Raw genomic sequence first — 21,655 nt, 5'->3', positions numbered from 1 at the left:
AGTCCTTTTTCACAGCTGTTTCACATGAGCTGTGATGAGTCATCTATCTATCTATCTATCTATCTATCTATCTATCTATCTATCTATCTATCTATCTATCTATCTATCTATCTATCTATCTATCTAATCCATCCATCCATCCATCCGACACTTAAAACAGTAATTTTAAAAACAACGGGCAATGGTTTGTCATCAATTGCTTTCCCAGATTTGAAATTAACATGACTTGTTCAACCTTCACATAATCTAGTTACAATACTTAAAAAAAAAATTAAATACGGATTTTGAGCAAGTTTGATGCGCAAAACTGCAACAAAAAAATAATATGTGCAAAGATGAATACTCACTCCATGAGGATTCTGTTCTACTCCGACTTCATTAACTGATCCTCCTTCTGTCCGCCGACCAACAGGTGGCGACAACAGCTCACAATGAGGATCGCAACAGCAACAAACACTAGGAAGTACCGCAAGACTGTTGAGATTCATGTGAAGATTTTCTGCACTTCACTTGACAGTTTGTTTTTCATTCATGATAGACGAGGGAATCCGCCACGGGAGCGACGTATAGCAGATGATCATGCGCAATGAACACCCGGAACAGTCGATTTTTTCTCAAGTAAAAGTAGCTTAGCTGCAGTAGCTCTCAGTGTTTAACTGTCAATAAGACACTGCTCAACTATTTACTACACTGTATGGCAATTCAATTTAAGAAGTACTCTTCAACAAGAACGTATATTTGAGATGGTTTTGAAGTTTATATTCGCTTTCAAACTCCTATTCACAAACTAATTTACAACTCTTCCGGATCTTCAGGAAAGGTAAGATTAATAACTTGAGTCATTAAAAACTAATTGGGGTCGTAATTCTTCTGACAATGTAAGTGTGATTTACGATGAAATCTAGACGTTTAGATTTGATTATTTTAGCCGTGAACGTGTATTTCTTCACTTCTAAATGCGGACAAACACTTTACAGCTGATTGTCCAATCTTTTTGACTTTAAATTCTCTATTCAAATGAGCTCACACAGAAGTGATATTTGTGTAATTGTTTATTTACAAAAAAGATGCATTTGTCTCAGTTACCACTTTAACTGTTTGGTAAAACAAGTTGTGGGGATCCAAAATGCAATCCTTAACTATTTTCTTTTGTGTTTTTGATGGCAATTCAACTAAATCAGGGGTGTCTAAACTCGGTCCTCGAGGGCCAGTGTCCTGCTGAGTTTAGCTCCAACTTGCCTCAACGCACCTGCCAGGAGGTTTCTAGTATATCTAGTAAGAGCTTGTTTAGCTGGTTCAGGTGTGTTTGATTAGGGTTGGAGCTAAACTTATCAGGACACTGGCCGTCCAGGACCGAGTTTGGACACCCCTGAACTGAATGATTACACACCTTCCTTTTTTTGCTGAATCTTTATCCTCGGGTTTTACAGACAATACTTAAAAAGGTAGTTCACCTGAAAATGAATATTTACTAACCATTTACCCTTCCTTAAGTGGTTCCAAATCTTGATAACTAACTTTCTTCTGTTGAACACAAAAGGATCAATTTTGAAGAAAGCTGAATCTGTTGACTTCCATGTTAGAAACAACAAATACCATGGAAGTCATTGATTACAGGCTTCCAGCTTTCTTCAAAATATCTCCTTTTGTGTTCAACAGAAGAAAAAACGTCAAACAGGTTTGGAACAAGTAAAGGGTTAGTAAATGATTACAGAATTGTTGGTTTTGGGTATACGTCCTTTTAAAGCCTAATTCCAGACGAAAATGTGAATCTGAGCTATTTCAACTGAAAGAAACGTGCACTGACTGACGTATCACAATAAATATAACCATTAATATCTAATAATAAAATACTTTTTTTTTTTCCTTCAAGATGGACTGCAATGATTCTCTTTCTACGGCACATTTATAAATTTTAGTTTCAAACTCTCGACAACTGGAGTGTGAACATTGTATCTGTGTACTATTCTAGATCAGGGGTGCCCAAAACCAAACTTTTAATTTTAAACATTTAATTTGAGTTTGCTTTTTTTGTAGCTCAGCAATAATACTAACAAAAAAGGTTACATCAAATTAGAAATTATGATCTCTGTGTTAAAGAGATCACCCCATTCCCCTCCATTATTCTCACTCTGCTCTCAGTTGGGATGGTGGGCCAAATTAACGGTTACATTGAGCCAACTTTGGCCTGCGGGCCCTACTTTGGGCATCTCTGATGTAGATGGAGGAAAGGGAATAGGTAAGCTCTTTCACGTGATATACAGGGCGCACATGCAGCATTCTTTTAGTTATACACACTAGGTTATGGATTTGTGCCACACTTTTAAGTTTTGCTTTGGAAGGAGAGAGTAGGTAAGATACGGCATCGCGGACATTGAAGGTTTACCATTTCATTTTATTTTGTAGTTCTAGGGGAAGAGTTAAAGGTTAGTTAGTTGATTTTGATTGTTTGGCACAGTCCCTTTCCTTCTGTCCTGCTTATGTCTGTTAAACTTGGTTATTTTATTTTTTTTGTGAAATCGTTGTCTTATTTCTTATAACTACTTTTGTGTGAAACTTTATTTTTCTTTAAGCATTTAAACATAAACAGCTTGTTTATAATAAACAAGTTCACCTTAATAGCACTTTGCTGTCTTGTTGTTCCTCATCTATTATAAATGGCAGCAATAATTACAACTGGCTAATGTTTTACTTTTTGTTCCTCCTCGACCATTAAAAAGTAACGAAAGGGATGTAACAACAACTTCAATATCCTACATACAGTTGAAGTCATAATTATTAAACTCCCTTTGAATTTTTTTTCTTTTTTAAATATTTCTCAAATTATGTTTAACAGAGCAAGAAAATTTTGTCTAAAAACTGTCTCATAATAGTTTTTTCTTCTGGAGAAAGTCTTATTTGTTTTATTTTGGCTAGAAAAATAAAGCAGTTTTTAATTTTTTTAAAGCCATTTTAAGGTCAAAATTATTAGACCCTTTAAGCTATATTTTTTTTCCGACTGTCTACAGAACAAACAATTGTTATACAGTAACTTGCCTAATTACCCTAACCTGTCTAGTTAACCTAATGAACCTAGTCAAGCCTTTTAATGTCACTTTAAGCTGTATAGAAGTGTCTTGAAAAATATCTAGTCAAATATTATTTACTGTCATGATGGCAAAGATAAAATAAATCAGTTATTAGAGATGAGTTATTAAAACTATTATGTTTAGAAATACATTGAAAAGATCCTCTCTCCGGTAAACAGAAATTTGGGGAAAAATAAATAGAAGGGCTAATAATTCAGGGGGGTTAATAATTCTGACTTCAACTATATATCCTAATCCCGGCTTTGTCTGTGAAACCATACCTAAATGCCCTAAACATTCAAGTCCTAAATTTAGCAAACTACAGTTTCGATGTTTGATTTCTTGCTCAAGGACACTTTACTTTTCTATATAGCTCTTGTGTTGTTTATGGCCATTAATGTTTACAGAGCAGCTTGGCTGTCAGACTCAGCTGGGACAACATTGTATTTCAACATCTGTCTGCTCTTTGCCCTCTTCTGGCTCATGTCACCCCAGTCTGTCCTGGTCTCCTCGTGAGAAGCTGTCATCATGGCATCAGCCAAGCTCAAGTACCTCTCTCTGGGGGTTCTGGTGTTCCAGACCACATCCCTGGTGCTGACCATGCGTTACTCACGCACCCTTCAGGGCGATGGGCCGCGTTACCTGGCCTCCTCTGCTGTGGTGGTGGCAGAGTTCCTCAAGATCCTCACCTGTGTGGGGCTCGTCTTCAAGGAGAACAGTGAGTTTCTTTTTTTCTTTTTTTTTGTAATTCAGTTTTTATTTTCAAAATTAAAATGTTTTTACAATCAGATAGAAAAATGCTTTAACAGCTATTACCCTGTATATATGCACATCAGGAAACACAGGATAACCGTAGTTAAGACCAAGTAAGCATGTGACATTAAATTAGATTTTCATTGTATCAGATGAGAGTTAAGTGTCTATGGGCCCTATCATACACCTGGCGCAATAAGGCGCAAGATATGTTTTACGTCGAGGGTTGCTATTTTCAGACCAACACAACCTTAATTTTCCTGTTTTTCGCCACGTCGTTTAAATAACGAATCCATTTGCACCACTTTGTGGACTCATGGTCTAGAAAAGAGGTGTGTTAAGGGGCATTGTTGGCACGTTGCTATTTTGAGAAAATAAAATTTACTTTGCAGTAGACCAGCTGAGGTCAAAAGTCCAGCGCAAAGCACGTTAGTTGTGCGCTCCGCTTACACATTGCTTAAAACACACAGGATGTACAGCAATGCACAAATATCTTTACAAATGAAAAAGCATTAAAGGATTAAAATGTTACAAAAATTATTATTTTCTACATGATTATAAAAAACACTGCCTCCATGCTTCATCTCGGGGGGGCTTTTTTCAGTTTATTCATGTCAACTTGCTTTTGTATAATGTTTTTATTAGTTGTAGTATTATTTATTATATGCATATTTATATTTGTTTTATTAAAAACAAGCTGAGATTTGCCCACCTGTCAGGTTTTGGACCATATGGAGCATATGATATATGTTTGGATATAAATAGTTTTGAAACAAATCTTTGTGCTTAAAAAGCTAAATTAATTATGTAGGCTAAAGGATATCTTCAGTGGAATGCGTACAACCCTGTTTCCTTATCCACAAAAGAGTTAAAGACCAATTGGATTAGGCTCATTCTTTATCCTTGCGCTGCTGATGATCTGTTTAACTCGATAGTGAAGTGTTCAGTTTTTCCACTTACAAAGTCCGCCATGTAAATAGCAAATGCGCCATGTCGTGATGCAACTGGCTCTTAAGATGAATGGGAGATGAGACTCTGATTGGTTTACTCTCAAACACACCTATAACTCATTAAGAGAATAAGCTCAACCCTGTTAGACCATGCACCGTATTTTTACGTCCATGAAAACGCAAAAGTGGATTCGGACACGTCCCTAATGCTTTTGCTCCATGCACTTTAGACTCTGCACCTAGATCCCTTAAATAGAGCCCTAAGATTTCTTTGATGTCACATAAATAGATTTTCCACACCGTCAAAATGTCCAGTTTAGCATGGTTAATCCATGCTGATGACAGTTCTAGGTAATGTATTTCCAATAGTGAATGCAACCAGTGCTTAACAGAGAGATCATGAGGGTGTTTCCACCTCTGTACCAACATTTTCTTTGAGCAGTTTAAGCAGCTAACCAAAATTTACAAACCTTTGCATTTTAGGGAAATTGAGAGTTCATTCATTCATTTTCTTTTCGGGTTAGTCCCTTTATTAATCAGGGGTCGCCACAGCAGAATGAACCACCAACTTATCCAGCATATGTTTTATGCAGCGGATGCCCTTCCAGCTGCAACCCATCACTGGGAAACATCAATACACATTCATTTACATACATACACTACGGACAATTTAACTAACCAAATTCACCTATACCACATGTCTTTGGACTTGTGGGGGAACCAGAGCACCTGGAGGAAACCCACATGAACAAGGGGAGAACATGCTAACTCCACACAAATGCCAACTGACCAGGCAGGACTCAAACCAGCAACCTTCTTGCTGTAAGGCGATCGTGCTATCCACTGCACCACCATGACGCCCGAAATTGAGAGTTAACCTTCAATAATAACAATACAGGATCTTTGGGGAAACAATTTTTGGTAACATTAAATAAAATGTCCAGCATAGAATTCCAAAGTTTTTGCACCTCCAGAGATTGCAACATCATATGTAAAAAGGTATCTGGATGCTCTGGTTCACAGAACTTACAATAAGGATGTGGAGATAAACCTATGATGTGTCTGATACGTGTAGTTAAATATGCCCTGTGAATAGTTTTGAAGCATACAAACTAAAATTAGGGTTTTTGGAAGCTGGAATACATTATCCCACACTGTTTCCCTGTCAATAGTTTTATTAGGCGGAGATAAGAAAGGTGAATTTCGTTCTGCTTCCTGGGGATGGGTGATATGGGCCTAAAACTATATTTACTTTTATTAGTTTACCAGATGCGTCTATCTAAATCAACTCACAATTAATGACAACAGTAGTAGCACGTTAAATCATCATACACACCACTACTCTATATGAGTAATTCCATGCAAATGTCACCCGTGCCATGAAAAAAAAGCTGTTTTCACCAAAATAGCAAAACTGTTTCATGGTGGAATGGCTGTTTAATAATCCCCTGATAAATTATTATTGGCTAAAAAGCGTGTGTCTTGTGCGTGTGATACAGGTTACAGCGGCCGAGCCCTGAGCAGTATTATGAGACAAGAGATCATACACAAACCTATAGAGACGCTGAAGCTGGCTATACCTTCAGGGATCTACACACTACAGAATAACCTGCTTTATGTAGCGTTGTCCAACCTTGATGCTGCTACCTATCAGGTAAGATCATTTTCATCGGTTAGTAGCTTTTCTTTATGGCACTTTAGAAGTCTAAGGAGCAAAGGTGTTTGTTCTTATTTTCTTCTTTTTATTATTATATTTATAATTTTGTTTTGCCCAAAATATTCTGGTCCATCAAAACCTTAAGTCTTAGAAACACCAAATTTGGCAGGATGGGCCCAAATCTCATTCACTACTCAGATGCACACATACACCCCAATCAGACCATAGGTAACAAGCTGATTTTGATATTAAAATATCCTAAATACAGATTCTGATATGTCAAGTTGTCAGAGATGACTGGTCCAGTTAAAATGAGGAGACAATATTATTTGTCTGTTGTAATATAGTAAATAAAGTTTAACACTCATACTAGGTTTAAAGACTCGGCCATTGTACCATGACTGTTTTCCAGTAGACACATTATTATCAAATTCCCATCAAATATTATTGAAGACTTAATTACGATGCTGTGACATTTTAAATTCAGTTTGGATGGCATTTTCAGCTTTAATTGGTTGAAAATATGAAATTAAAGAGATAGTTTGACCCAAAAATAGACAGAACTGTCATTGTTTACTCACCCGCAAGTGTTTCCAAACCTGTTTGTTTTTTTTCCTAAAAGTTTGTATTTACATAATATTTGTGTGTACTGTGTAAATTCATGATGTGTATTTTGTATACATGCATACTGAAAATTGGTTGCACTCAGCATTTGATGGTTTTAAATTATTACTTGATGTTTATAATGCCACAGCCATATCACCCTGCAGCCCAAGATTGGTTGTTCACTGAAGCCAGCCTGGTTAGTACCTAGATGGGAGACCACATGGAAAAACGTGGTTGCTGTTGGAAGTGGTGTTAGTGTGGCCAGCAGGGGGTGCGCAACTGCGGTTTGTGCGAGCCCTAATTATGTAGTATAGTGAAGGGAACACTATACTGCCAGTGAGTGCCATCTTTTGGATGAGTTGTTGACTGTTTAGACTGTTCAGACTTTCTGTGGTCATTAAATATCCCATGGCTCAAAAGAGTAGGGTCCTGGCCAAATTCCCTCCATTGGCTCTTTCTCATTATGGTCTCCCACTCATCCCCATCTACTGAATTGGCTCTTCACTGTCTCTTCTCTACCTGCAGCTGGTGTGTGGTGAGTGCACTGGCACCGTGGATGCTGCACACTAGTGGTGGTGTGGAGGGACCTACCTTACCATAGACTGTAAAATATATGGACGTAGTATCCGTGACGTCATCCATGGGTTTCTGAAGAGCGCAAATGAAGCTAAAAGTAGGTGCGGACAACCGTCGCCATTTTGTTCGCGCGTCATCACACACATGGCAGGATACCAAACAAGGGCAAAAAGGCAGAGAGTGAGCGGAGCTACAGACACGTGCTGGCATTTTGCTTGGACCTGGTTTAGACAGAGCTCACTTTGGGAGAAACGCTTACTACTTTATCTGCGACTCGTTGTGTTCTGACCTCATTGGTTGAACACTATATCAGTAAAGTGTTTAGACTTAGACTTTAAAAACAATGCTGTAATACACAGAGCCATTAAACATTGTTCTTATGACGTTTTTCAACAGGAGTAAAATGCGAATTACTTCCAAACACTTCAAATGTAGTCTGTGTTAGTAAATGCAAGACTATTGATGAAATCCAGCATAACACTGTATGACAACGCTTCAGATGACTGATCTAGAGCCTACAGCTAATCAATCTGTCAGATTCTAGAGGGCATTACAGCTCTAAAGAACATTATAAATGATAGATGATCTTAAATAAAACATATACATTTTTAGAGATGGTATATAAGTAAATAATTTCACTCACCAGGGAAACGGAGGCCACATGAATGGTTTGTGAGCACAATTAAGTGTATACAGCATGTCATATCATCTGATAATGGTAGGAAATAATCCCAAAAGGCAATTGACTGTGTAAAGAAATATTAACCAAAACAAAAATACAAAGTATATGCTGAGTTCAGCGGCTAATTAGCTCGAATCAGCTGAGGTGACGAGACCGTGAGCAGCGAGACCTAGCTGTCACTCAAGTGGCCACGCCTTTAATTATGCAGACTTAATATAACTTAATAAAACGAAATGGATGAGTTATAAATAAATTCATCCCCCCTCACAGTTGTCATGAAGGTTAATCATGGCTATATGCACCAAAGCCATCTTTTGTACCAGGCTGTAAGCATGTTTTTATCAGCTGTTAAAATGGCCAATTTCCCATTGCAGTCAGAAATGACTTGGACTTCCTGGAGCCAGCACCCCAAGGCGAGTCGATGAATTGCAGTTTTAGTTACTTCCGTATTGGCTTCCCGAGGGAGAGCGGGAGGTTGCCGCTTGCCCCTCACACAATTGTAAAGTACTTTGGGTGTATGGCAATACACAATATATGTTCTATATAAATGTACATTACTTACTACAGGGTCCCTACAGAGTCTTAAATAGTCTTAAAATGTCTTGAATTTCAAAAACTAAATTCATTGAAATATTGTCTTGTGGGTCTTAAATCATTTTAAACAGGTCTTAATTTTCATCTGTCCAAGTAAAGCTACCCAGTCGGGAGGACATGCATCCAATCACCAACAAGCCATCTCAATAAAACATTTTTTTTACATTTATTTATTTTTTATTGTTAAAAGATCCCATTTAAAATAGCTGTTTAACTTTTCTTTCCTCTTAATTCAGTTCCCTAATCAGGGAAAGAACACTAAAACAATTACACAATTCATCATGATAAAAATCAATTGTCATGATACACTATACTCAATCAATTTGGACCAAAAGTCAACAAAAGTGTATTTTTGATTAGTTATGTCATTGTCTCCATAATAAATAAACTTTTAACAATGTTAAACTTGTCATAAAAATGAATTTAATATATTGTGTTGAAAAAAAGTGCATACAACTAGAATTTTATTGTTATGACACATTAAAATATATTGTTGAGAAATAAGTACAATAGATATTATTTTTTTATTTTTATTTTTTGGCCGCCAACCTGGTTATTAGAAATGATCATTAGTGTTTAGCCCTGTATAAGTCTAAAATTGTATTCTTAATGGTCTTAAAAGCGTATTAAAAAGTTTTAAATTTGACTTGATTAAACGTGCAGGTATTGAAAATGGCTAGAAATAATTGTATGACTTTTCAGATCATTATTTACAAACATGTACCTTTTTAAAAATATATAGAGTTGAACTACATTCTCAGAACTTATCAATTTAAATCCTGATTGTCTGCTATTCAAGCAACTTCACAACTAGTGGTGCAACTGATCACAAATCTCATGGTTCAGATCACTTTTTTTTTTTTTTTTTTTTTGTCATGGATCAGACCATTTTTCGGATCACCCAAAAAGGGGAGGAGACTTTCCAGTTATTACAAAAACAGTACTGCAATTTATTTGGTTTTAGCAAACAGATCTTTGAACCTGTGTTTTCATTAATAATAAAAAGAAGAAATAATCAGCTGAATAAAAATAAATGGTAAAAATAGAATAATTCACTGTTACTAATACTGTTGCTGATAATTTGAAATGTATAAATCTAACATTATAATTTATACAACCCATATTTATTTTTAGTCTCGTTTTCAGTAAATGATTCAATTATTCTCTTATAAGTAATTATAAGAGAGTAATATATAATTCAATTATTCTCTTATTCGTTTCATTGCTAGATGATTATTTTTGAAGAATTATTCTGTGGCATATTTTTGATGTCTGGTTGTTGCCACCTATTGGTAAACAATGTAATTGTTGCCTACAACTTTCATTTTTGATCTTCAAGTTAAATGCATATGACAATGTTTTCAATCTTTACCATAAACATCAGTGGTTTTATCTAAACTATAAACTGTTATCCCAGTACTTCTGTGTTATTTGACTGTTTCTAACTTCATAACTAAAAAAAGACTTAAAGACTGAATCAAGCGTTTGATTCAAGCGTTTTCTCAGAGGATGACAAACAGACAAACCAATGCTGCAGCTCTGATGCAAGTTTATGGAGAAAAGTAAAAAGCACTGCAGTCTTTGTGCGCTGTGTTTGTCTGAGGTAATCAGTCTACCATTACTTCTGAAATGTGTTTATTTCATACAAATTGCAAAACAGATTGGTTAGTTCTACTTGTATGAAGTGTGGTGTGCTCGCAGCATTCGGAAATATTCAGATGATTTTCAACTAGGTGTGCCTGGAAAATGCGCATGGTTCACGTGCGAGCGGCTAGCACAACATGTGCGTCGCTCCGAAACGCGCGCGTGCAAGTTGCTCGCCACCATTGGAAATGACAAACTTACACCCTAAGGCTAAACTTATTGCTAAGCAGCCACATTTAATAAAACTACAGCCTTTATACCGAAACTTCATACCGATTTTTATTTATTTTTTATTTATTTATTTATTTATTTATTTATTTATTTATTTATTTATTTTTTTATTTTTTTATTATTTTTGACAACAGTGTTTGGTCAATAAATATCGATACCAATTTTATCGGCCAGCCCTGTCTTAAGGCTCTTGTTATTTACTTTCTCTACAGTATAAACTGTTTAAATGTTAATATTGCAAGGTAAAATGCAAGGTTTTACTTTTATGCAGAAAAACTATCCCCCCATAAATAACCCCAACGCCCATACCCCCCCCAAACACACACACAAAAACATGTACAGTTAAATGTAAATACAAACTTATTTTGGGTCCCATATGCATTTCTAGGTGACGTACCAGTTGAAGATCCTGACTACAGCCCTGTTTTCTGTTTCAATGCTGGGCCGCAGACTTGGGGTTTACCAGTGGTTGTCTTTGCTCATTCTCATGGCTGGTGTTGCATTTGTACAGGTATCTTGGCTTGATATTGACTGGCAATAGAACACTTGATTTTGCTGTAGTGTTTGATGCCTGATTGTTTGTCTGGACAGTGGCCTACAGACTCTCCAGTAGATCCTCAGAAAGAGCATTTGACAGCTGGCTCTCAGTTTGTGGGGTTGGTTGCCGTGCTGGTGGCCTGTTGCTCCAGTGGGTTCGCTGGCGTTTACTTTGAGAAGATCCTGAAAGAGACCAAGCAGAGTGTTTGGGTCCGAAACATCCAGCTTGGTAAGTGTGATCTGAAAGAAAATGACTTGTATGTTATTCTAAACTTCTCTTTGTTGAGCTAAATTCATTAAGATAAAGTTCTTGGATTTTTTATTAACGTTTTTTGATCTAGTTTTAATTTATATCTTATCTTATTTTAAAATAGATTTTTGTGTATGTGTTTTTGTTAATTTCTAAATGGTTTTATTTAAATTTAAAGTCAAAATAGTTAGACCTCCTGTGAATTTTTTTTCTTCTTTAAATATTTCCCAAATGATGTTTAACAGAGCAAGGAAATTTTCACAGTATGTCTGAAAATATTTTTTCTTCTGGAGAAAGTCTTATTTGTTTTATTTCGATACAAGAATAAAAGCAGTTTTTAATTTTTAAAAAATATTATTTTAAGGTCAATATTATTTAATAACCAAGTTAATTAGCCAAACTGCACTTTAAGCCGAATACTGATATTCATCATGGCAAAGATAAAATAAATCAGTTATTTGAAATGAGTTATTAAAACTATTATGTTTAGAAATGTGCTGAAAGAAAAATATTCTTTTCATTAAACAGAAATTGGGGAAAACAATGTACAGAGGGCTAATAATTCAGGAGTGCTAATAATTCTGACCTCAACTGTATTTCATCTGCAACAAGATAAAGTAAACTGTTTGTTATTGTGAAGTAAGTATATTTATAATGCAATTATGTTTAAGCCTTTTACCATACACCAAGTACTAAGGTTATTATAGTTATGGTTATTAGATTTAAAACTAAAAGCCTAAAACTAAAAAAAAAAAAAAAATAGAAAACCTAAATTACATTACATTACAATACATTTTATTTCAGCTGGCTGCCATGGAAATATTTCTCATTTTAATCTAGTTTAACTTGACATACAAGCATAACTACAACTCAAATATAATAAAATAAACATGAAATGTGTAAATTAACAACTGAAACTAAAACTTTTTTAATAATATAAAAAAATGAAATAATCTTAATAAAAAACAATAGACATGCTTAAAGGGCACCCATTTTACCCCTTTTACGAGATGCAAGATAAGCCTATGGTGTCTCTAGAATGCTTCTGTAAAGTTTTAGCTCAAACTACTCTTCAGATCATTTATTATAGCCTCCTGAATATGCCCATTTTGGTGTCTGAATACATTGTAGCTTTTTTGTAGCCTATGGCTTTAAATAGAATCGAGCTACTTCTCTCCGTCCACCGTTGCTACGTGCATGTCTGCATCTCATCATGCGTTACGTCAAATAAACAGCACAGTGACCAAGACAGACTCGGATTAAGCTGAAATACAGCTCTATAGTCAAAAATACCAAGTAAGTTTATTTGATGTATTGAAGTTTGTTTGTGGTTTCTGAAATGAGTCACACACAAATGCTGTTTGCTGTACACACACACACACACACACACACACACACACACACACACACACACACACACACACCCACATACCAGCACATGTTTACTGACACCATGCGGCGGTTGTGATTTATAGTGGTTAAGAATTCCAGTAATTTTACTGTCTTTATTGCAAACATGCTCTGTTTCAAAAACGTTTTAAACTTATAAAACTCATGAAAATCACAAACAGTTGTAGAAAATATTTTAATCCTGATTTATTTGCAAAAAAACTGTTTTGTGGACATGTGTATACATGTTACTATGGAGACATGGCACCTGTCAATCAATTCGGTAGGCGTGGAAAACAGCACTCCTATGTCACAGTGCAGTGGGCCTCAAAATCACTGGGATTTGGATCCTATTTTAATGTCAGAAAATTTTTAAAAAAGAGATTCGTTGGGTTTCTATCACTTCAATATGACAGTGTATGCAATATACATACAGACAAAATCTCTGTCCAAACAGCTTACAAAAGTAGATTTTCCTCATAGGTGTTCTTTAAAAAATTATTAGATTGATGAAAAAGGACTTGAATGTTAACCAAAATTCAAAAATCAAAACTGAAGAAATATACTAAATAACTAATCACCAATTAACTGCTTCACAATGATGGGCAGCTACACATGTGCAGGCGATGTATGATAAGACCTGCGTAAATTAGCAAACCGCTGTTGCAGAGGCATTTGCATGTGAAGTCACTCAAAGTGTGGTTTCAGTATAATGAAAGCCTCCTCTTATGAAGGGCATGATGTGTGATGCTCATCCTCAACATAAACATGCTGGTGTTTGGATCAAATTAACACTTTGACACTTCTCCTGCAACAATTACCTGACAACATGCATCACTATGACACACGCGGTCTATTTTTAGACTAAACCTCTGTTTACCATCTCTATAATGTCTGTTTCCTGTTTCCATTCTTACATTTCAGACAGCTGTTTTTATTTCTTTAAACAAGCTGAATTCTAGCAAAACAGCCCGAGGTCACATTCAGGAGCTAAAAGCAAATATTTGTGTGTGTGTCTTCAGTCTTGCCATGTGGAGACTCAGTGCAGGGTTTATTTATAACTGTCAATGTGTGAATTGAGCGTCTGTAGTGATTCACCTCCTAATGTGAACTTCTGTTCGTCAGAAAGAACTGAGCCAAAAAAGCTTCCCTGTTCTTCAGTGTGTAATAGCGTAACTTGATAACCTATAATTTGACCATATAAGGGTTTAATACTGTTATTAATTTTCTTATATTTTTCTTAGAATGAAGTCATTTATTCATTTATTTATTTCCTTGCATAAATATGCTGCCATTTGTGCATTACAGAAGATTTTTTTCAAATACATGCTGGACTTTCTATTTATTAAATATCCTGAAAAGAATTTTTAACAATAATATAATACTTTTAAATGCATATTATGTGTATGTGTGTTTTAATCTCTCATATAAGCTTTGTTAAAACAAATGGGAGTATGGGTAAAATAGTAAACCCTCATTCATGATAAGCAGATATAACTGTGTAAAGATAATCAAAGTCATTCAAATATGTGAAAGAATTAGTAGTCATTATAAATTTTATCATATTTATAAACGGATAAATAAAGCCTTATTGCTGACTTAAAGGATCAAGAAAGTGTATGATATTTTGAAATAAATGAAACATTCTAAAAATCAAAAAAAAAAAAAAGTTAATATAGCTGCAAGCAGCAAATATCAGGGGTCAAGCAGCCCAGCAGCAACATCATAAACAGGCACGGCAACACGCTACAGAGCAACTGGAAAATTCTAGAACTTTTTGGTAGCATGATCTGAGCCAAATTTGGTGGAAATTGGGCTAATGATCTATGGAGAATTCAAAACAACAGATTTTCGAACTAATTCAAGATGGTGGACAGGAAGTCGTGTCAATTAGGGAATAAATTATATCGATGTTCTCTGTATGATCCAAGGAATCTGCAAGACCAGTCACATGACAATAGACAAAATTATTCAAAAGTCATTTGATTTTTTTTTTTAATGATTTCTATTGATTCATTTAATTGTTTGTCAATTTTACCCAGAAGGTGGTGCAAACTGATGTAGTTTGGTCAATGTCAGTCCACAGTGACGTCACCCATAGGTAGGCCTACACGGAATCTGCACGTGCAGAATTCCGCAGATTTTCCACAGAATTCTGCAGATTTTTAGCCCATCATTAATTCTGTTTATTTACTTGAGTAAATGTGTGTAAATCTATATTTATTCAGTTTTTAAATTAATTTCAGTAATATTATTGACTAATATGAAAATGTTCATCTGATTTATGTACAATGCAGTTCAGTTTGTACAGTAATATTTTCTGTCTTTTAGTAGAGATATTATAGGAGAGACTTTGTTTTTGTTTGAGGCTTTGTTTACCAAATACAGTGAATCTTATTGGATTTGCATTTTAAACATTAAATACAAGTTAAAAAGATATCATTTTTTATTTCACATATTAAGGTTTTCGTTATGATACTCCCAAAATAATTCTGCAGAAATCCGCAAATTTTTAACACAATTCTCCGCAGAAATAGCAAAAAACGTCCGCAGATTCCGTCTGGACCTACCCATAGGTTTCTGAACACTGCAAAATAAGCTACAAGTAGGCGCGGCCAACCGTTGCCGTTTTGTTCACGCTTCATCGCACCCACGGCGGGATACCAAACAAGGGCAAAGAGGTGGAGAGTGAGCAGAGTTGCAGACACCTGCTGGCATTTTGCTTGGACCTAGCTTAGACGGACTTCACTTTGGGAGAACGCTTAATACTTTATTACCTGCGACTCGTTTGTGTTCTGACCACATGTGCTTGGCCGTACACTATATCAGTAAAGTGTTTAGACATTTAAAAACACTGCTGTAATACACTGAGCCACTAAACATTGTTCTTATGACGTTTTTCAACAGGAGGAAAACGTGAATTACTTCCAAACACTTCAGATATAGTGTGTTAGTAAATGCAAGACTATTAATGAACTCCAGCATAACACTGTATGACAACGCTTCAGATGACTGATCTAGAGCCTACAGATAATCAATCTGTCAGATTCTAGAGGGCATTACAGCTCTTATTATAAATGATAAATGATCTTAAATAAAACAAATACATTTATAGAGATGGTATAACTTCACTCATCTGGGAAATGGAGGCCATGTGAATGGTTTGTGAGCACAATTAAGTGCACACAGCATGCCATATCATCTGATAATTGTGGGAAATAATAATCCCAAAAGGCAACTGACTGTGTAAAGAAACATTAACCAAAACAAAAATACGATGTAAATGCCGAGTTCATCGGCTAATTAGCTTCAATCAGCTGAGGTGAAGAGACGGCGAGCAGCGAGACCTAGCTGTCACTCAAGTGGCCACGCCCTTAATTATGCAGACTTAATATAACTTAATAAAAACGAAACCGATGAGTTCTAAGAAAATTCACCCCCCTCACAGTTGTCATGAAGATTAATCATGGCTATATGCACCAAAGCCATCTTTTGTACCAGGCTGTAAACATGTTTTTATCAGCTGTTAAAATGGCCAATTTCCCATCGCAGTCAGAAATCACCTGGACTTCCTCGAACAAACCCCCCAAGGCGAGTCGATGAATTGCAGTTTTAGTTACTTCCATATTGGCTTCCCGAGGGAGAGTGGCAGGTTGCCACTTGGCAGAAACGCAGCAGCTCACTTCTGACCATGGTTGTCATAACACACCAAGTTTGGTGTGAATACGTCACTGCGTTACGGACATAACACCTTAAGTAAATTTTCGCAAGCTCTACGCTAGATTTGTTTGCAAGTTAATCGCAAACAGTTTGTCAAATCTACTTGAATTCCATAACTTTTGGTCAGCAGGGTGTGTAGATCATGTGATTCAGTTTTGGTGAAAATCGGACAAACGGCCTAGGATGAGTTTGTTCAATTAGTTTTTTGCGAAAAATTCTTGATGGTGGAAAATTTCAAAGGGTGCATTTGAATCAGCTTGAGCAAAGGAATCAGAGGGAAAAAAATTATTGTAGCCTATTGGGTTCAAAAGTTATAAAGATAAAAATTTGGACAAGTGGTGGCGCTAGAGAGTTTGAGTTAGAAAGTTTGAATTTGTTGTGGTTGAAGATCAGACTGTCCTCTATCAGTGTGCCAAAGTTTACTCAAATACCGCAAACGGTTCATAGGGCTGCCATAGTCTCCCTGAGCGGAGGAAGACGAAGAAGATAGAAGAATAATAATAAGAACTGCACCTTCTGTGCTTGGCCCCTAACTAAAGATGTGTTGCGCTAAACCTTTGATGTTTAAATATATATTTGGTCTTGATTTGTCCCACAAGTAGTTAATGGTGAAATCCTGCAACTGTAGTTTTCTGCATTTTGCAGTGCTGTGGTTCTTTGTTTGTAATAAAGACCAGGTTGTGTCTCCTGTACACAGGCTTGTTTGGCCTGGTTTTTGGTGTCTTCGGGATGTTGGCTTATGATGGTGACAGAGTCCGAGAACATGGAATGTTCCAGGGCTACAACACACTGACCTGGATAGTGGTCGCTCTCCAGGTGAGCATAAACACAAATGTTTACATGTGAGCCAGAAATTTATAATGGTTTCACAATGAATAATCATAGCAAGAGCTTTTCTCCTACAACACATTAATGTGCAACAATGTAAACTGATTTCTTTTTCCCACAGGCTCTTGGAGGGCTTGTAATTGCTGCTGTCATCAAGTATGCTGACAACATACTGAAAGGCTTTGCTACATCACTCTCAATTATCCTCTCCACATTAATTTCATATTTCTTGCTTGAGGACTTTGAGCCTACGAGGTACTTTTATTTTTTTTAAATCTTCTTGTGAAAATGTGTGCTTTAAATTAATCAAAAAGTTCAGTTTATTTTAAAGGTGTCCTATTATACTTTTTTATAAAGTGTTGATTCTGTTTAGGGGTGTACTAAAATATGTACACATGCTTGGTTGTTCGAAAAACAATATTTTTCAGTTATATTTTAGATGATTAAAATAGCTTTCTCCCTAGCCCCTAACGAATAGTGATTGGTTAGCTGTCCCAGTGCATTGGGATCGATGAACAGAGATTCTATTCCAGTACCATACCCCTTGTCAAAGCAGCAAGTCTAATCTGTTCCTCAGTGACCGGTGATGAGCCACAGAAAGACAAGTGCGTTACTTGTCAAAGATCAAAGCTTATTAGTGTTTTTAGTGAAATAATCTTTGTTTTGTGTTGCAGACATTTGAATACATTTGCAGTAGTCAAAATAGTTTTTCAAAATTGTCAGACAAGAATGGTTGTTGTTCAATAGTTTTAGGATAACTTTGATGAAAGGTTTTGAACAACTTCAAATGTTGACTACTGTATGTACTAGCAAAACATGTATGGTTTGTAAAATACATGCTGATGTCTATGAAGATGTCAATGATAATAATTTTACACTATCTAAGGGTGTCTCGTTTACATCAGAAACCCGGTTTGCATTTGTAGTCTATTGTTAAAACAAGTTAAAGAGCCACTTTTATGTCATTCGTGATATTTACTTGTTGTAAATTCATGAATGTGTGGAAGTGGATCATTTTCGGAAATTTTTAAAACTAAAAACATATTAGTGTAAAAAGGACCTAAGTGTGTATTTTTCGCGAGCGGGTTGCTGCTGCAACGAGGGTGGGCTGAGGATCGCGATGCTGGCTCAACATCGTAATGGCTATCGGCCATTGGCGATGGACGATGGTGTCATCTATTGCCCCAACCCTAGAGTGTAGGTGGCATTTGGGCCACGTAGTGATTTTTATTATATCCTGGAGAAAAAAAATTGTAGTTCAAATGAATTGTTTGTTGTAAACAGAATAAAAAACAAAATATCTCCATTTTTAGTGGACTTTGAAAACTTGATATATATATTTTTAGACCCAAACATAACTACAATCTAAAAAGTGAAAAAGCTTAATAAGACTTCTTTGAATTAAAATGAACTGAACTAAGAATCCACTATTTTAGTTTTTTTTTTCTCTTTCCTATAACAGCGTGTTCTTCTTGGGAGCAATACTTGTCATAACGGCGACATTTCTCTATGGTTATGAGAACAAACCGCCATCCAACCCAAGCAGAGCATAAAAAAAGGATGAGGTGAAAGTGGAGTGGAACAAAGGGATGAATCGAGTGGAAGGACGGAGAATAGCAGAGGAGACGTTGAGAGCGGGGAAAAAAGATGGATACAAGGTTGGATAACAAGCTACGGCCACTGCTGTGCAGTGCTGAGCTGAAGCACACTGGGTGAATTGCTCTGGGCCTCCACTTTCCGTCTAACTCTCGTTTAGCGTGAAAAACTTTCATCCGCGCTAATCACATTAATGGGTGATGGATAAAAACACTTCATAATGCGCCCTTTTACAAATGTTTCTGGATGCGCTGAGAGGTTTTTTTTTTGTTTTTTTGGAGGGGGGGGGAAATCAGGACAAAGGACAAAGTTATCTAATATGTCAGAGCTTTTGGATCGTTATAGTGGCCCGGAGTAATTCGCCACAAATGAAACTTGAATCTCGCAGAAACCTGGCAAAAGAGATTAGCTTTCTGATGAGATTGTTGCATCACTGTATTTTTTTTTGTCATTATTCAAACTGCTTACAAATATTTTATGCTATTTTAATTGACTGGGTTACTGGGATAATTTCTGTGGCGATGAAATTAAGGGAATAATGGACCTTTGGTGAATATAATATAAACTTTTGATATTATGGTTATCATGAAAATGATAATAACAAGGCTTAGCTGGTTGGTTTGTGGGATGTCATGATTACAGACTATTTTACGGATTACCTCTGTCACCAGGCAACAAAGAATACTTGAGTTACTCCATTATATATGCAAGGAAGTGTTTTTTTTTTAGCAACTTTGCACTATGTGTGAAGCTATATTAGTATCTGTTGAGGAGTGATGATAATAAATCAGGTGTTTAATTAATTTTTTTTTTTTTCAGACAGTACATACATTTTCACCAGGGCAGCACAAAAGGTGTAAACGACGCATGAAATCACATTTTGAAAAGGGTACAAATATTTTTCAGTTCCAACAAAGAGACGTTTTTCAGACGTTTCCATGTTTATTTGATCAGTCAGGACATTCTAGCTGCCCCACACACTGTGAAGTCTCCAAAACAATAAACTATACCATTTAAAACCAGCATCTGAATTTTTTTTTTAAGTCTGTTCATCCCGCATGGCACCATTTCATACAAATCCAATGGCTTCCTTGGATCCGTTTTTGATAATCAAGGAGTCACTGTGATTTGTGGAGGCGCAGGATCCTCTTTCAAAGAAGAAGAGTTGAGTGTTTGTTGTGCTTTTGTGTGTGTGGATGTGTGTTCGTTATTTCAGTAGGCAGGTCCGAGTGGTTTGCACCTCTCTAATGAGTAGCGGTGGGAGCTGGTGTTTGCAGAATTGTTCAAATCTTTCTCTTCCCCTCGCTGGATTGCCTCGGCCCCAGGTGAGCAGAACTGTGAATTAGTTGACAGCTCCAGACATTCTTAAGCTCAGAGATTTAAGCAGTCAAGCTCCTTTTATTTCCATTGCATTGTAATTCGCATTTCAGATTGTGCTCAGAGGAAGTCTTACATTGTTTTTCATTCTTCGTTTGTGCTTTGCTGAAACGCAAACTTGTCTCATGGTTAGGATTTATGCTTTTCTCCAGTTTAGTTGTGAGTGAAGAGGCAATGCTGAATTCAGCTGTACACCTTCTGAAGTCATACATTCATGTCAACGTTTTTTCTCATCTTGCAATATTAGCTGACTCCTAGCTGATTTGGAAAAAAGGTTTAAAAGATAAGATGAGGAAGTCATTAAAGAGATACTTCACCCAAAACTCGAGGGTCGAAGAATATTTAGAGTTTTTTGGGAGCAATTTATCAACTTGAGAGGTAAAAGAAACAAATATATACAGGCAAAACAAAATGAATACCCATGGATCTTAATGTCTATAATTTTTCAAGAAATTCTATTTTCCACAGAAGAAAAAAAAGGCATTTAGGTTTGGAACAATATTCAGATTAGTAAATTATGACAATTTCCAATTTTTTTTGGAGTGCCTATGTGGTTTGCAGCGGTCTGTATACACTACCTGACAGAAGTCTTGTCGCCTATCCAAGTTTTAGGAACAAAAAATAATAACTCGACTTCTTGTTGATCATTTGGTATCAGAAGTGGCTTACATGAAAGGCAAAGGCCTCTAGATTACACTTATTTTACCAAAATAAAATATGATCATGCCTTGATTTTAAATTATTTAACTAAGACAGTAAGGTCTGACTTTGCTTAGACAAAAGTCTTGTCACTTAACAGAAATAATGTACAGTATAGAATATAAAGTCATGGTGCATTGGAAAAAGAATTAATATTGTGTATGACTCCCATGAGCTTGGTGGACTGAATCCATACATCTCTGCAATGACTCAAGTAACTTAATAAAGTCTTAGTAAAGACTTAATAAAGTCATCTGGAATGGTAAAGAAAGCGTTCTTGCAGGACTACTAGAGTTCATCAAGATTCTCTGGATTCATCTTCAATGCCTCCTCCTTCATCTTACCCCAGACATGCTCCATTATGTTCATGTCTGGTGACTGGGCTGGCCAATCCTGGAGCACCTTGACCTTCTTTTCTTTCAGGAACATTAATGTGGAGGCTGAAGTATGAGAAGGAGTGCTATCCTGCTGAAGAATTTGCCCTCTCCTGTGGTTTGT

At 36.2% G+C, this 21,655-nt stretch overlaps 1 protein-coding gene across 1 annotated transcript; it reads left to right on the top strand.

Moving 5' to 3' along the window:
* Positions 1–445: 445 nt before the first annotated feature.
* On the top strand, positions 446–20,103 carry slc35a3a (solute carrier family 35 member A3a). Its single transcript, XM_056463786.1, has 8 exons — positions 446–820; positions 3,564–3,786; positions 6,271–6,425; positions 11,150–11,272; positions 11,353–11,527; positions 17,355–17,473; positions 17,607–17,740; positions 18,948–20,103. The coding sequence occupies exons 2-8, from the start codon at positions 3,597–3,599 to the stop codon at positions 19,036–19,038; spliced, it is 987 nt and encodes a 328-aa protein (XP_056319761.1). The 5' UTR covers positions 446–820; positions 3,564–3,596; the 3' UTR covers positions 19,039–20,103.
* The last annotated feature ends 1,552 nt before the right edge of the window (positions 20,104–21,655 follow it).

The sequence above is a fragment of the Danio aesculapii genome, chromosome 8 (assembly GCF_903798145.1).
Source record: "Danio aesculapii chromosome 8, fDanAes4.1, whole genome shotgun sequence".
Classification (NCBI taxonomy): domain Eukaryota; kingdom Metazoa; phylum Chordata; class Actinopteri; order Cypriniformes; family Danionidae; genus Danio; species Danio aesculapii.
Note: the sequence above shows the minus strand (reverse complement) of the source record. Positions and strands in the feature narration are given on the sequence as shown.

Bases quoted from the DNA above. Each gene is read 5' to 3' on its own strand.
- slc35a3a (XM_056463786.1), top strand. From the start codon at position 3,597: ATGGCATCAGCCAAGCTCAAGTACCTCTCTCTGGGGGTTCTGGTGTTC. The intron at 17,474-17,606 runs GTGAGCATAAAC...TTTTTCCCACAG, and splicing joins GGATAGTGGTCGCTCTCCAG to GCTCTTGGAGGGCTTGTAAT. The intron at 17,741-18,947 runs GTACTTTTATTT...TTCCTATAACAG, and splicing joins GAGGACTTTGAGCCTACGAG to CGTGTTCTTCTTGGGAGCAA.